At 48.8% G+C, this 13693-nt stretch overlaps 1 protein-coding gene across 1 annotated transcript in view; it reads right to left on the minus strand.

The window, feature by feature from the left end:
• Positions 1 to 13693, minus strand: part of BICD2 (BICD cargo adaptor 2) — a 52057-nt gene that overhangs the window by 11240 nt on the left and 27124 nt on the right. The window contains exon 2 of the mRNA XM_052645438.1: positions 8852 to 9064. Coding sequence (XP_052501398.1) covers positions 8852 to 9064 — 213 coding nt within the window. The remainder of the gene's footprint in view (positions 1 to 8851; positions 9065 to 13693) is intronic.

Below are 13693 nucleotides of genomic sequence, written 5' to 3' on the forward strand. Positions count from 1 at the left end.
AGTCGTGTCTGACTCTGTGCAACCCCACAGACGGCAACCCACCAGGCTCCCCTGTCCCTGGGATTCTCCAGGCAAGAACTGGAGTGGGTTGCCATTTCCTTTTCCAATGCATGAAAGTGAAAAGTCAAAGTGAAGTGATGTCTGACTCTTAGCAACCCCATGGACTGCAGCCTACCAGGCTCCTCCGCCCATGGGATTTTCCAAGCAAGAGTACTGGAGTGGGGTGCCACTGCCTTCTCTGCAGACTATACTATAAACCTACAATCATCAAGACAGAAATACAGAAATATATTTCCATATATAGAAAACAGAAATATAGGCCAATGGAACAGGTTGAAAGCCCAGAGATTAACCCATGCACTTATGGGCATCTTATCCTCGACAAAGGAGGCAAGACTATACAATGAAGAAAAGACAGCCTCTTCAGTAAGTGGTGCTGGGAAAACTGGACAGCTACATGTAAAAGAATAAAATGAGAACAATTCCTAACACCATATACAAACATAAATTCAAAACGGATTAAAGAACTTAAATATAAAGCTCTCAGAGGAAAACACAGGCAGTATAATCTTTGACATAAATCATAGCAAGATCCTCTTTGACCCACCTCCTAGGGTAATGGAAACAGAAAGAAAAGTAAACAGATAGGACCTAAATAAACTTAAAAGCAACTGACAAAGGATTAATCTCTAAAATATATAAGTAGCTCATACAGCTCAATATCAGAAAAACAAACAGCCCAATCAAAAAAATGGGCAGAAGACCTAAACAGACATTTCTCCAAAAAAGACATTCTCCAAGTTGTTCAGTTGCCAAGTTGTGTCCGACTTCTTGCAATCCCATGAACTGCAGCACGCCGGGCTCCCCTGTCCTTCACAGCATCCCTGAGAGCGATGCTATCTGACCATCTCACCCTCTGCTGCCCCCTCTTCTTCTTTGTCCATCAGTTTTTCCCAGCATCAGGGTCTTTCGCATTAAGTTAGCTATTCACATCAGGTAGCCGAAGTATTGTAGCTTCAGCTTCAGCAACAGTCCTTCCAATGACTATTCAGGACTGATTTCCTTTAAGATTGACTGGTTTGATCTCCCTGCTGATGGCCAATAATGAAAAGATGTTGAACACCGCTTACCATTAGAGAAATGCAAATGACAACTATAATGATGTATATCACCTCATACCAATCAGAACAGCCATCAGCAGAAAAACTGCAAACAATAAATGCTGGAGAGGATGTGGAGAAAAAGGAACCCTACTGCACTGCTGGGAATGGAAACTGATACAGCCACTATGGAGAACAGCGCGGAGATTCCTTAACAAACTAGGAATAAAACTACCCTATGACCCAGCAATCCCACCACTGGGCATATACTCTGAGAAAAACACAATTCAAAAAGACACATGTACCCCAGCGGTCACTGCAGCACTATTTATAACAGCCAGGACATGGAAGCAACCTACATGTCCATCAACAGATGAATGAACAGAGAAGAGGTGGTGCTTATATACATGCAATGGAATATTACTGGCCATAAAAAGGAACACATTTGGGTAAATTGTAGAGAGGTAGCTGAGCCTAGAACCTGTTACACAGAGTGAAGTCAATCAGAAAGAGAAAAACAAATATTGTCTATTAATACATATACACGGAATCTAGAAAAATAATGATGAACCTATTTACAGAGAAGAAATGGAGAGGGAGACGCAGAGAACAGACTCGTGGACACAGCAGGGGAAGTAGAGGGTAAGACAGACTGAGAAAGCAGCACTGACATACATACAACAGCACGTGTGAAACAGGCCACTGCTGGGGAAGCGGCTGCACATCACAAGGAGCCCAGCCTGGCCTCTGTGACAACCTAGAGGAGTGGGATGGGGAGGCAGGCTCACCAGGAAGGGGAGATATATATATAATTATGACTGATTCAGGTTTTTGTACAGCAGAGACCAGCACAGCACTGTAAAGCAATTATGCTCCAATTAAAAAAAAAAAACCACCCACTCAGTATGGGAATTAACACAGGAGTTAAGATGGTGAAACAGGGGCAGCAAGTGGGAGCTGTTGGTAAATGAAAAAGGTAAACGGACTTTACTTAAAACGTAACAGCTCTCCTCAATGAAACAAGTGGTCCTAAAGTGGACAGAAAAAGGACAGAGGGAGACAAGACCACGGGCCAGCTTGACTGCCTAGTCGAAGCCCTCTGCACTCCAGAACCCGTGTGCCCAGGCTGTGCCAGAAGCCTCTGCTGAACTGCACCCTAGCACAGTCTGACTGCACAGGGGAACCAGTTTTGCTTTTTATTGAGATATGATTCACGTCCCATGAAGTTCACCCACTGACAGTGTACAATTCAGAGGTTATAGTTTATTCATAGTTGTGCGCATTACCTATTCTAGAACATTTTCATTACCCTAGAAAGAAGCCACACACCAATCAGCAACCACCAATATGCTTTCAGTCTGTGAAGCTACCGTTTCTTGACATTCACAGAAATGAACCTGGACAACATGTGGTTTCTCTGCATGGCTCAAAAAACCTTTCACTGGCGCTGTCTCCATACTGGCACCGCTCTGGCAACCCTAGGGGCATGATCCATTCCTTTACTACTGAGTACTGACTGTGCTGGGTGCTGCTCTAGGCTCTGTTTTGCTCACTGAGGCTCCCTAACATTGCCCACGTACAACACACACATTGCCAGCTGGTGTCAGCTGCTGCTGAGGGAGGCCCTGATGAGGCAAGGCGGGGTGCTATACTAAAGTCAGGTCTGGGAACCTGGACTGCAGAGAAGTCAGCACTCTACACTGCCGAAGCCCCATCACGGTGCGGCTGGAGCTCAGCCACAGGGAGGGAGCACCACCCTGCACAGGAGTGCTCCAAAGCTGGTCTACATTGTTCCGCAGAGGAATGGGCAAGACATTTAGCCAGGAGGTCGCAGCCCAATCCCCAGGAAAGGCCTGCAGCCCCAAGGAAGGCCAGGGTGGACATGGGAGTAATGCCAGTCCTGTCACCTGCAGAGCCTGCACAGGAGGAGGTGATGGCAGAGGCAGAGCCTGGAGCAACATGGACACAAAACAAGGGTCTGCGGGTTGCTGCCACCCAGAAGCTGGAGGAGGTTCCACGTGGAACATGGTCCTGACAGCACCTTTATTTCAGATACAGAAAATTTAAGAGAATAAAATCTTGTTGCTTGTGGCAATCTACTATGGTGGCCCCCAAAACCAAATATACAAATTTGGTGTAATACCGGGAAAAAGACACCGCTACAACAAATACCTGAAAATGTGGAAGTGGCCATGGAGTTGGGGATGGCCACAGGCTGGAAGAGCTTAGAGGAGCAGGACAGGAAAAGGCCAGACTGCCTTGAGGCTATTGGTAAAAAAAAAAGTAAATGTTTCAGGTGACTCTGGTGAGGGTCAGAGAAGAGTCAGAGAGAAGTATTCCATTGTCTCAGGGAATGCATGGACTGTCATGAAATAACACTAGGAGAGATGTGAATGCTAGCGGTGCTCCCAGTAAGGCCTTGGGAGGGAAGGAGGACTGGCAGAAAGGCTTGCTGTAACGTGGCAGAAAACCCAGCTGAGCTGTATTCCAGTGCTGGGTGGAAAGCAGAAATTAGTAAGCAAGGAAGGTGGATGAACAGCCTGGGAGATTTTGAAGCAGAATGTTAGAAGTACAGCCTGGTTTCTCCTTGTTGCTTATAGCAAAGTGGAAGAGGAGATAGAAACCAAAGAAATAATTGTAAGCAAAACAGAACTAAAACTTGAAGGTTTGGAAAATGCTCAGCTTGTCCTTATTGTAAAAAAATGAGAAAGTGTTTTTCTGGAGACAGCAACAAGGGCATGGCTTACAACCTCAGCCACCCGGCTGGGAGGCCAGCAGGCCCATTGCTCCCTGGGTGCCAACGAAGACTGTCCTCAGGCCTTGAAATGCGGAGCTTCTTACTTTCTGGGACCTGCAGCCCCTTTATTCTTTCCTCTTCTCCCTTCTGGAATGAGAGGAACTCTCCTTTGCCTATCCTAACATTGTATTCTGGAAGCACATAATTTGCACAGGGAGGAATTTCACCCCAGGATGGACCATTGCAAAGTGTCAGCCTTTCCTAATTAAGCGAATTTGAGATGTGATAAGGGATTTAAAGAGTTGATGCTGGAATGGGCTAAGACTTCAGGGAATGAGACGAATATATTTCACATGGAAAATATATGAATTCTGAAGGCCAGAGGGTAGAATGTTATGGGTTTTAACTGTGTTCCCTCAAAAGATATGCTGAAGTGACAAGCCCTGGAAGGGGTGAATGGGATCTGACTTGGAAATACGGTCTTTGCAGATATATCCAAGTCAAGACGAGGTAATAGGGGATTAGAGTGAGCACAAACCCAAGGGCTGGTGTCCTTCCAAGATGGAGAGTTGGAGACACCCAGGGAGAAGGCCACAGGAAGACGGAGGCAAAGACTGGAACACAAGGACTGCCAGAGGCTGCCAGATGCTGGCAGAGGCACAGGAAGGACTCTCTTGCACAGCCTCCCGAAGAAGCCATCCCTGCTGACACCTTGATTTTCTGTTGTCTTCAGCCCTCAGTTTGCGGTAATCTGTCACAGCAGTCACAGGAAATGAACGCAGGTTTTGGTCTTATCCCACTGAAAGCAGGGGTTGGGCATGGGAGGATGAACCCAGAAGACACAGGGAAAGCCCAGAGCACCAGGACAGAGCTAAGTGAAGTGGAAGAGGAGCCCCCAGCGCTGTCAATACCGTGCCAGGTGACCCACCTCTTATGGGAGGGTGCTGTGGCTGCCCCCACCGGAAAGCCGCCAAGGGGCAGGGGATGTGTCCAGACAGGTGACTTCACTCACTTGGCGCGTATGCTCCTGGTGAGCCACCAACCATCTGTATTGCAAGTGTGCTCTCACCCAGACAGAACCACACCTGGAGAAGCAGCAAGGAATCAGCAGTGAAGATGGCTCAGACTGATTCAGGCAGGGGCAGGGCTGAGGGGCCCGGGTGGGAGGCTGCGCTGAGGAAGCAGTGACTCAGCCTTGCCTCCACATGGAGGCGCTGCGTGAGGTGCTCAGGAAAGCGAATGCCCTCGAGGGGGAGCCATACCTCGGCTCACCTCCCAGGGCCTCGTCTCCCCTCTGAGAATGGAAGGGATGGTGACTGGAGGAGAAGCTGTGGCCCCTGTGCATCCATCCACAGCACCAACCCACCCTGCTGCAGGTCACACAGGCTGGCCACAACTAACCAGTCTACCTAACTGGTCTCCCTGCCTCCAGGAAGGAAGGCAGCCTGTTGTGGGATAGGCTCCCACAACAATTAGCTTTTGCTCTCATCTCGTCTTTCCCCTGCTTAAACGCTGAACTGTATCCCCTCGCTGGCTCCCGCTGCTCTTGGTGTGCTGTGGCTATGAGCCCCCAGCCTTGCCCAAGCCCCTGTCCCAGTGCTTCCAGCTGCTGTGCACAGCACCTTCTCACCCTCTGTGAATACACTAGCGGGCGCATGCTCACTCCTCTGCCAGAATGCTCTGCTACTCCTCCCTCTTTCCCTGCTAAGTCACGGTGCTTTGGGGAGGTGCTCAAACATGTGCGGCTTGATTTCACGTGACCACCCAACAGGCTGGAGCCAAGAGGAGGGTCTAAAACTCACCAGCTCCCCACAGGTTTGCACAGCAGGACTAACAAACCTAGAAAGCCTCCAGGCTGCAGTGGAGAAACTCAGGTCAGCTTCTCCCATGGCCTGGGCAGATTCCACCTTCTCAACTCAGAACTGGAACACAGCCTCCTGTCATAGCAGTGGAGCTGACAAAGGAAGTATGGGCCCTTACAGGTCTGCAGGAGAGCTTCTGGACAGCAAGGCGAGGTGCATCCAGATTACAAGCTGACCTGGCAGGTGAGGGCACTGCTGTTGCCCTCAGGGGAACCTTTGCCTGGCACACACCCAACTACCAAGGGCTCAAACAAGCTCCCACTGGCCACTGCAGGGTTTGATTTCTCCCAGGTAAGCACCTTCTTTCAGGTGAGCCTGACAAAAGCAGCCTTGATGATACACAGCAACCAGGGACACAGAAGGCCTTGGTCCAACAGGGTATAAGCCAGATAGCATGTGGGGTACCATCTTAGCACCCCCCGTAGGCCCTCCCTCACCAATCTGACCTCCTAGGGGGCTGCTGGATGCCACACCTGAACCAGCTGGATCCAGCTCTGCTCCCTGGGAGGAATTTCCACTTCCTTGTGGAGTCCATTCCCTTGGGACTCATCTGGGTGCCCCCTCCAGCTCCTCCTCAGCTGCGGGGCTCGCCCCTGAGTTTACCCCTTACCTTTGCTGCTTTCTCTACACACCCAGGGCCCTTTCTCTTGACTCTGGACTGCCAACGTGACTTTCTCCACTCAATCCCCTGGATCTGGAGCGCAGGGGTCCTTCTGAACAGGCCTGTCCACACTACAATGGAGAGTCCCCCTGGTGCCTGGGGCTGCTGCTCCTGATCTAGCACCCACCACTTCAGCTTGTGGCCAAAAACCTGGCTTCCTTTCAGCCGTTCCTAGGGGCCCAGATGCCACCATAGCAAGAAACAAGTATTTCTGGCTCCTAGCCAGGACAGAGAAGCTGACAACAGATACGATTTCTCCTGGCACATCTCTGTCACTCACTCTTAGGCCTGTGAAGGGCCTGATACACGCAGAGTCCACCAGGAGAGCAAGGCTAGGGTCCACTGGGACGGTAATTTTACCTAAGGGGGTCACCCCCTGGGCAGATGATGCCTACCCCCTCAACTCACAGTTCTGCTTCTCAAGGCAGCCCTCACCACCCCTCTCAACCCCTTCCCAAGGCAAATCTGAGGAATGTGCAAAAGACGACTCTGTCATCAGTCAGCTGGGTCTGATCCTTGGGTCTCTCTCTGCTTCTCTATGTGCAAAACGGGCCCTCAGGGCATGTCCCAGGGCAGAAGCTGGAAGGGCCCATTCACACACAGTGCCGAGGTCAGGACCCAGTGACCCTGGGTGTACAGTCAAACCTTCTTCACCTTGATCTCCCAACCTGTGAGATGAAGGAAATAACTGGATGCCCACAGGATCCCCCAAAAGACAAGTCACAGGGTAGCTGGAACTGTCCCACATGCTGAGCATGTTTGCCATACGTGTCACATGACGGAGGCCTCAAGTTCCTCTTGGAGAGCTGGGCATGGAATGAACCCCTAAGCCAGACATCACAGGGTAGAAGGACGGGGGTGGGTCAGAGGGCACAGCACAGCTGGCCCATCAGTCACTGAACTGGACAGCAGCAGGACCAGGCACCAGCAGGGAAAGGCCCACGCGGGGAAGAGGCATTTCCTATGGAGACTGTGCAAAGCCTGCTTGCCTGGATCACACCAAGACAGGCACAGGCTGGTGCTCCTCAGCGGCAGCGCTCAGTGCTGGGCTCTCAGATAGGCTGCTCAGCCTCAGTACAGGCCTCCTGGAGGAGCGGGCCTCCAGGGCACAGCCACGGAGGAGCTCCGCACCGCAGCTCAGGCAGAAGCAGCAGGACCAGGACGAGCAGAAGAATAACTGGAGAGGGATGGCAGCAGAGCCAGCAATGGTGGGGACACTGACCAGGGCTCCAGTCCAAGTAGGCGGTGATGGAGAGCCTCCACTCCAACCAAGAACCCAGCATGGCTCCAAGTGCCTGCCGGACCGTGATCAGGGGCACACAGGCAGGGCCTCAGGAGAAAATGTACTGAGGATGTGTGGGGGTGGGGAGGCAAAGGCTTCCTCCAGAAGCACTAACAGGAACGGCAGGAAACCTGCCCCCACCAGACCTGTTCTTCAACAGCAGCATGTGCGACTGGCTTAGTTCATTTCCTGGCGCCAAAGCCAGTAGTCAGCAGGTCCCCTGCCACTCCTCTGAGGAAGAGGGAAGCTGCAGGAGTCTGGGCTGGGGGAGCATCTCACTGACTCTTTCGGAAAAGGGCTCTTAGCTGGCCGTGAGGCTAGCCTCCCCTTAGGTGGTCAAATCTACAGCTCTGATAGTCCCTTCTCCCCACCTTAACCAGAGAGCTCCTGTGTGAAGATGTGAGATCACGCACTTCTCCTGGATCCAAGCCAAGTTCCTCCCCAGCCCACAAGTCTTGGTGATCTCTGATCCCAAACCAGGATGGATGACCACTTCCCACTGCTGCCAGTTCCTGGGCTCTGTCCCAAACCTTGCCAGTGTCCCTCCCACCCCTGTGGAACCCTTGCCATATACCATCCCATCTGAGATATCGACCTCAGAGCTGACCACCACTCAGAACCATCTGCTGTTCTGGTCAACCCCTCCCCACCCCTATGGAGAACAAAGGCTAACAAGGCCCTTCCTGATGAGAACTTGGGAATTCTGACAATAAGGTCCCCTAAAGCCACGGCCAGGACTACAGCTCAGGTAGACTTCTGGCCATGCCTGCTCCCCTGCTGCTGCCCCACCCCATCTTGGGAACACTGGCCCTGCCTCCCACCTCTCTCAGAGGGTACTGGATGCCCTCCCCCTCCACCTGCCCAGGCCTCTGATGGCCAGGCCCCTGTTAGGGCCAAACTGATCCTCAAAGCTGTTTGTGGTGGCCTCTCTCTGACTTTATTGTCCCAAGCTGGCAGGTAGACACTATAATTACACTGCTCACATGAGGAACCCAGGATTCACATCACCCCAAGTGCAGAGATGGGATCCTGCCATCCCCAGACCTTTCTGGACCACCATGGACCACATGAAGTTGGGGTAAAACAATCTGTGGGTGGCCCTGACCCCCACCCCAACCCCCACCCACCTCCCCCCGCCAAAGGAAGCACTTATTTGTTTTCCCACCACCCACCTAGAGTCAAGCAAACTGCCCCAGTTTCACTGGTTACCTCCTTCAGCTCCTGAGCCACTGAGGCCAGACGCTCATTCTCTGACTGCGTGTTGGCAAGCACGTTGCGCAGTTGCTTCAGCTCTGTCTGTAGCTCTAGTACCTTGCGTACATAGTACTGCTCCTTGGAAGCTGACTCCTGGATCAGACTCTCCTCTCGGCTCTCGCCATCTGCAGCCACCTTCTTATGGTTCGTGTGGGCCTGTCCAAATGCCTGTAGAGGATGAGATTCTCTTGAGGGAGAGCCTGGAGGTAATCCTGTGGCCAGACATGCAGGGGAAAGTGGGGGGGACTTTTCCCACAGGAAAAGCAAGATACCTAAGTGCAACATGAGGGCTGTGAAGTTACAGAAATCTGGGGATGGAGCTAATGAGGAGCCCTGGTGGGATAGGTTGGTGGGAGTGGCTGGAAGAACTGGGGCAGGGCAAGGATAGGAGGTCCCAGCCATTGTCTCTGCCAGTGTGGCCCCCATCAGCAAACAGACCCCTGTCCTGGGTCCCGGCAGGGAAGCCCCCAGCACTAGGGTGGGTCTGAGGTTCTCTTCCAGATATGGAAACCAAGGTTCAGGGCAGTGCCCTTCCCTTGATTGATCCTGATTCACTCACCTGGAAGACACCTGTACCAGAGGAGGCCTGAGAAGGTGAGAGCCCAAGCCTGGTACAAGTGAAGCTTGTGCCAACTGATCCCCACGTGTGTCCTAGTTGGGAGTCCCTGCCCACCTGCCCAGGACCTGGGCACAGAGCTGAAAATACCCGAGGGGAGAGGCCCTACCATCCCCAGACCCAGCAAGGGCTTTGGGCTCTTAAGAGCAAAGGATCTTGCAGTGGCTCACGGAGAAGCCCGCATGAGCAAGTGCAACTAGAACTGGTGCTGGCCTGCCCAAGTCCATGCCCCAGGTCCCGGCCAGCGTGGACACACCATCATGTCCTGCTCATCCAGGTGTCACAGCCCCAAGCGAGCACCTTTGCTTCTCTTTCCCTCCCACCCTGCATCATCATAGTAGCCAGGACTCAACCCACATGGGCCTTTAGTGTGCATCCTCCCCAGGGACCCCCTCCTCACCGGCCACCCCATGCAGACCTCTGAGGGGGAGACCCTGTCTCTTTACAGGGCTCCTGGCTCACAGAAGGAAAATAAAAGAGAGAGGGCTATTAAAGAGCAAGGAAAATGATGCCTTTATTTCTTGAGAGAAATACAAACATTTTCATTAATTTATTATTTAATATGAAGTCTAGAAATCCAGTCTAAGAAAACAATTGGGAAAACATGCAAAGCTATGTATATGAGCAAAGCTCATACGTATATGAGCAGGACTATTCGTAATATAAAAAATAAAAATGTAGAAAGCGACTTGATTCTCTATCTAAATAAAGTACGGTAGGGTCAGGTCAGGGTAACTGCTCTCCCTCCCAAGAGTGGGCCTTGTTCATCTGCTCCCAGCCACTGACAACTTGCCTTGTGAAGACACAGGTTCCTTTTTAAGTCAAGTCAGTTCAGCTCTCTCTCTGATTTCTGTTGCTGTCCTCTACTTCCTCCATCCTTGTCCCAGGGAAAGACCAAAGCACAAATCTGTGTCTAGGCAGGACCTGCCGCATCCTGGGTGGCAGCCCCAACCACCAGTTCACATGCCACAACTAAAGATCCTGGATGCCACAGCAAAGACTGAAGATTCTGCATGCCTCAACTAAATCCCGGTGCAGCTAAGCAAATACGTAAGTGATTAGGGGGGCAAAAACAGAAAAAAAGGAATAGGTTTTCAACAAATTGTGCTAGAACCGATAGAAACCCACATGCAAAAGAATGAAGTTGAATCCCTTTCTTACACCATATGTAACAATTAACTCAAAATGGATGAGAGATCTAAATGGAAGACTTAAAACTACAACTCTCAAAAGAAAATGTGGATAAATCCTCATCACCTTGTTGCCAATGGGATCTTCCTTGTGACACCAAGAGCACAAGTAACATAAGAAAAAAACAGATAAACTGTACTTCATCAAAATTCTAAAATTTGTGTATCAAAGAATACTATCACATGAAAAGACAACCTACACAACAGTAGAAAATATTTTTAAATTTTGTATTTGATAAGCATCTAGTATCCAGAACATATAAAGAACTCTTATAACTCAACGATAAAAAGATAAACAAATCAATTTAAAAAATGGACAATGGACCTGAATACACGTCTCCAAAGATTTTTAAAAAATGGCCAATCAGCTCATTAAAAGACACTCACCATCAGTAGATATGGAAATGAAAGTCAAAATCACAGTAAGATAGCACCTCACACCCACTAGGATGGGTATAATTAAAATTTTTTTTAAAAGGAAAATAACAAGTGCTGGTGAAGGTATGGCAAAACTGAAACCCACTGCTAGTGGGAATATAAAATGGTATTGTGGAAAACAGCCTGGTAGATCCTCAGAGAGTTAAACATAGAATCACCATGTGATTCTGCAATTTCACTCCTAGGTACAGACTCAAGAAAAATGATAATATACATTCACAAAAAAACTTGTACACACATCTTCATAATAGCCAGTAAGTAAAAAAAAACCCAAATGGCCACCAACTGATGAAGGGATGAATAAAACTGGTCTACACATACAATGGAGTATTAACTGGTAATAAAAAGAAATGAATTACTGACACATGGAGCAACATACATGAACCTTGAAAATATTCTACTCTGTGAGAAGAGCAAGTCACAAAGGGCCACTTATTGTATGATTCCATGTATATGATATATCCAAAACAGGGAAATCTATAGAAATAGAAAGCATATGAATGGTTGCCCATGGCAGCAGGTGGAGTTGGGAGGTTGGAGGGGGTGACAGTTTAAGGGGTATCTTTTGGGGCTAACGAAAATATTCTAAAATTAGTTGTGGAGACAGATGCACAACTCTGAATATACTGAAAGCCAATGAACTGTACATTTTGAGTGAATTGTATGGTAAATCGAACTATACTAATAAATTGTTACAGTTGTTTTAAGTTAAAGAATGGAAGAAGATAAAGCACACTGCTGCTGCTGCTAAGTCGCTTCAGTTGTGTCCGACTCTGTGGGACCTCACAGATGGCAGCCCACTAGGCTCCTCTGTCCCTGGGATTCTCCAGGCAAGAACACTGGAGTGGGCTGCCATTTCCTTCTCCAATGCATGAAAGTGAAAAGTGAAAGTGAAGCCGCTCAGTCGTGCCCGACTCTTACCAACCCCATGGACTGCAGCCTACCAGGCTCCTCCATCCATGGGATTTTCCAGGCAAGAGTACTGGAGTGGGGTGCCATTGCCTTCTCCTAAAGCACACTAACACACCTCAAAAGAAAGCTAGAATGTCTCTATTAATATCAGATAAAGTAGGTATTTTATATATCTTTTATATATTTTTCAATGCAAAGAATATCACCAGAGACAAAGAGGATCATTTCATGATAATGAGTCTAAGTCACAAAGAGAACTTTACAATTCTCAACATTTATGCACTTAATAATAGAGCTTCAAAATATATGAATAAAAACTGACAGAACTACAAACAAAAATAAGACAAATCCAAAATTATAGTTGGGAGAGTTCAACACCCAACTCTCGTTATTCCTCATAGGACAAGTAGACAGGACATCAATAAGGACACAGTAGACAAGAACAGCACAGTTAACTAACTTGACCTAACTGCATGTCTAGAATCTCCCGCCCAACAGCAGCAGCACATTCATTCTTTACAAGGACACATGGAACATTTACCCAGACAGACCAGATTCTGGGTAAATGAAACACACCCCGAAAGGATTCAGGCCATACAAAGATTTGTTTTGACCACAAGAAATTAAATAAGAAATCAATAATGGAAAGATTTCTAGAAAATCTCCACATGTTTGGCAACTAACCAACACATCAAAGAAGAAACCAAAGTGAAACGAAGTGTTTTTAACTCCATGAAAATGAAATGAGTATGAGAATTGGTGGGATGCCATTATGGCAAGGACTTAGGAGAATATTTATAGTACTAAATGACTATGTTTAAAAAAAAAACTACCAATCTAATCAAGAACCTCAGCTTCCATCTTAAAGATTACACCAGGTATTGGGCACAAGGCTCATGGAGCCGCTAAAAGCCCTGTGAGACTAAGCCCCTCCTTAGGCCCCATGTATACAGTTGGCAAGAAACCCATGTTCACCCCAGCTCGCCATGCCATGGTCTTCTCCAGACAACACTCCTCCAGGCCTCTGCCCCAATGGTCTCTGGGCATTCTACAGGCCAAGGGACGAAGGCCTTCAAGTCCTGCCTGAGGGCTACTGTGTTTCTCACCTCCCAGACACAAGTTCTGCACTGAACACAGACCCTATAAACCCCACTGCGGCATGGTTTTAAACCCTCCTTATAGGCTGTGTGTTACTTAAGGAAGGAGCTGTTTCTTGTATTTGGCTAGTCTTGGGCCCACACAGTATCTGATTAGAGTTCAGTCAACCCCAGTGAGAACTGCCTCTCTTTTCAGCTGTGTGCTTGTGTATTCACTCACTCAGCTGCTCAACAAACATCGGACAGCACAATGGTGGTCTGGAACACATACAGTTTACACCCTGCCTGAAACCCTCAGGAACTCTGATCTTCTGGTAGCAAGAGCGTAACTGGTACAACCACTTAGGAAAACCATTATCCACTAACACTAAGCTCACATCTGTTCCACGACCCTGCATGTTTATAGGAACATCATTTACAAAAAGACTCAAGCCAGAAAGTTCTCCAGTTCTGTCAACAGAAGGAAAAATTATGATATAGTCACATTACAAATACTACACAGAAATGAAAATGAGTAAATTGCTGTTATTTAAACAACACAGAC

This window comes from Budorcas taxicolor, chromosome 8 (assembly GCF_023091745.1).
Source record: "Budorcas taxicolor isolate Tak-1 chromosome 8, Takin1.1, whole genome shotgun sequence".
NCBI classification, from domain to species: Eukaryota; Metazoa; Chordata; class Mammalia; order Artiodactyla; family Bovidae; genus Budorcas; species Budorcas taxicolor.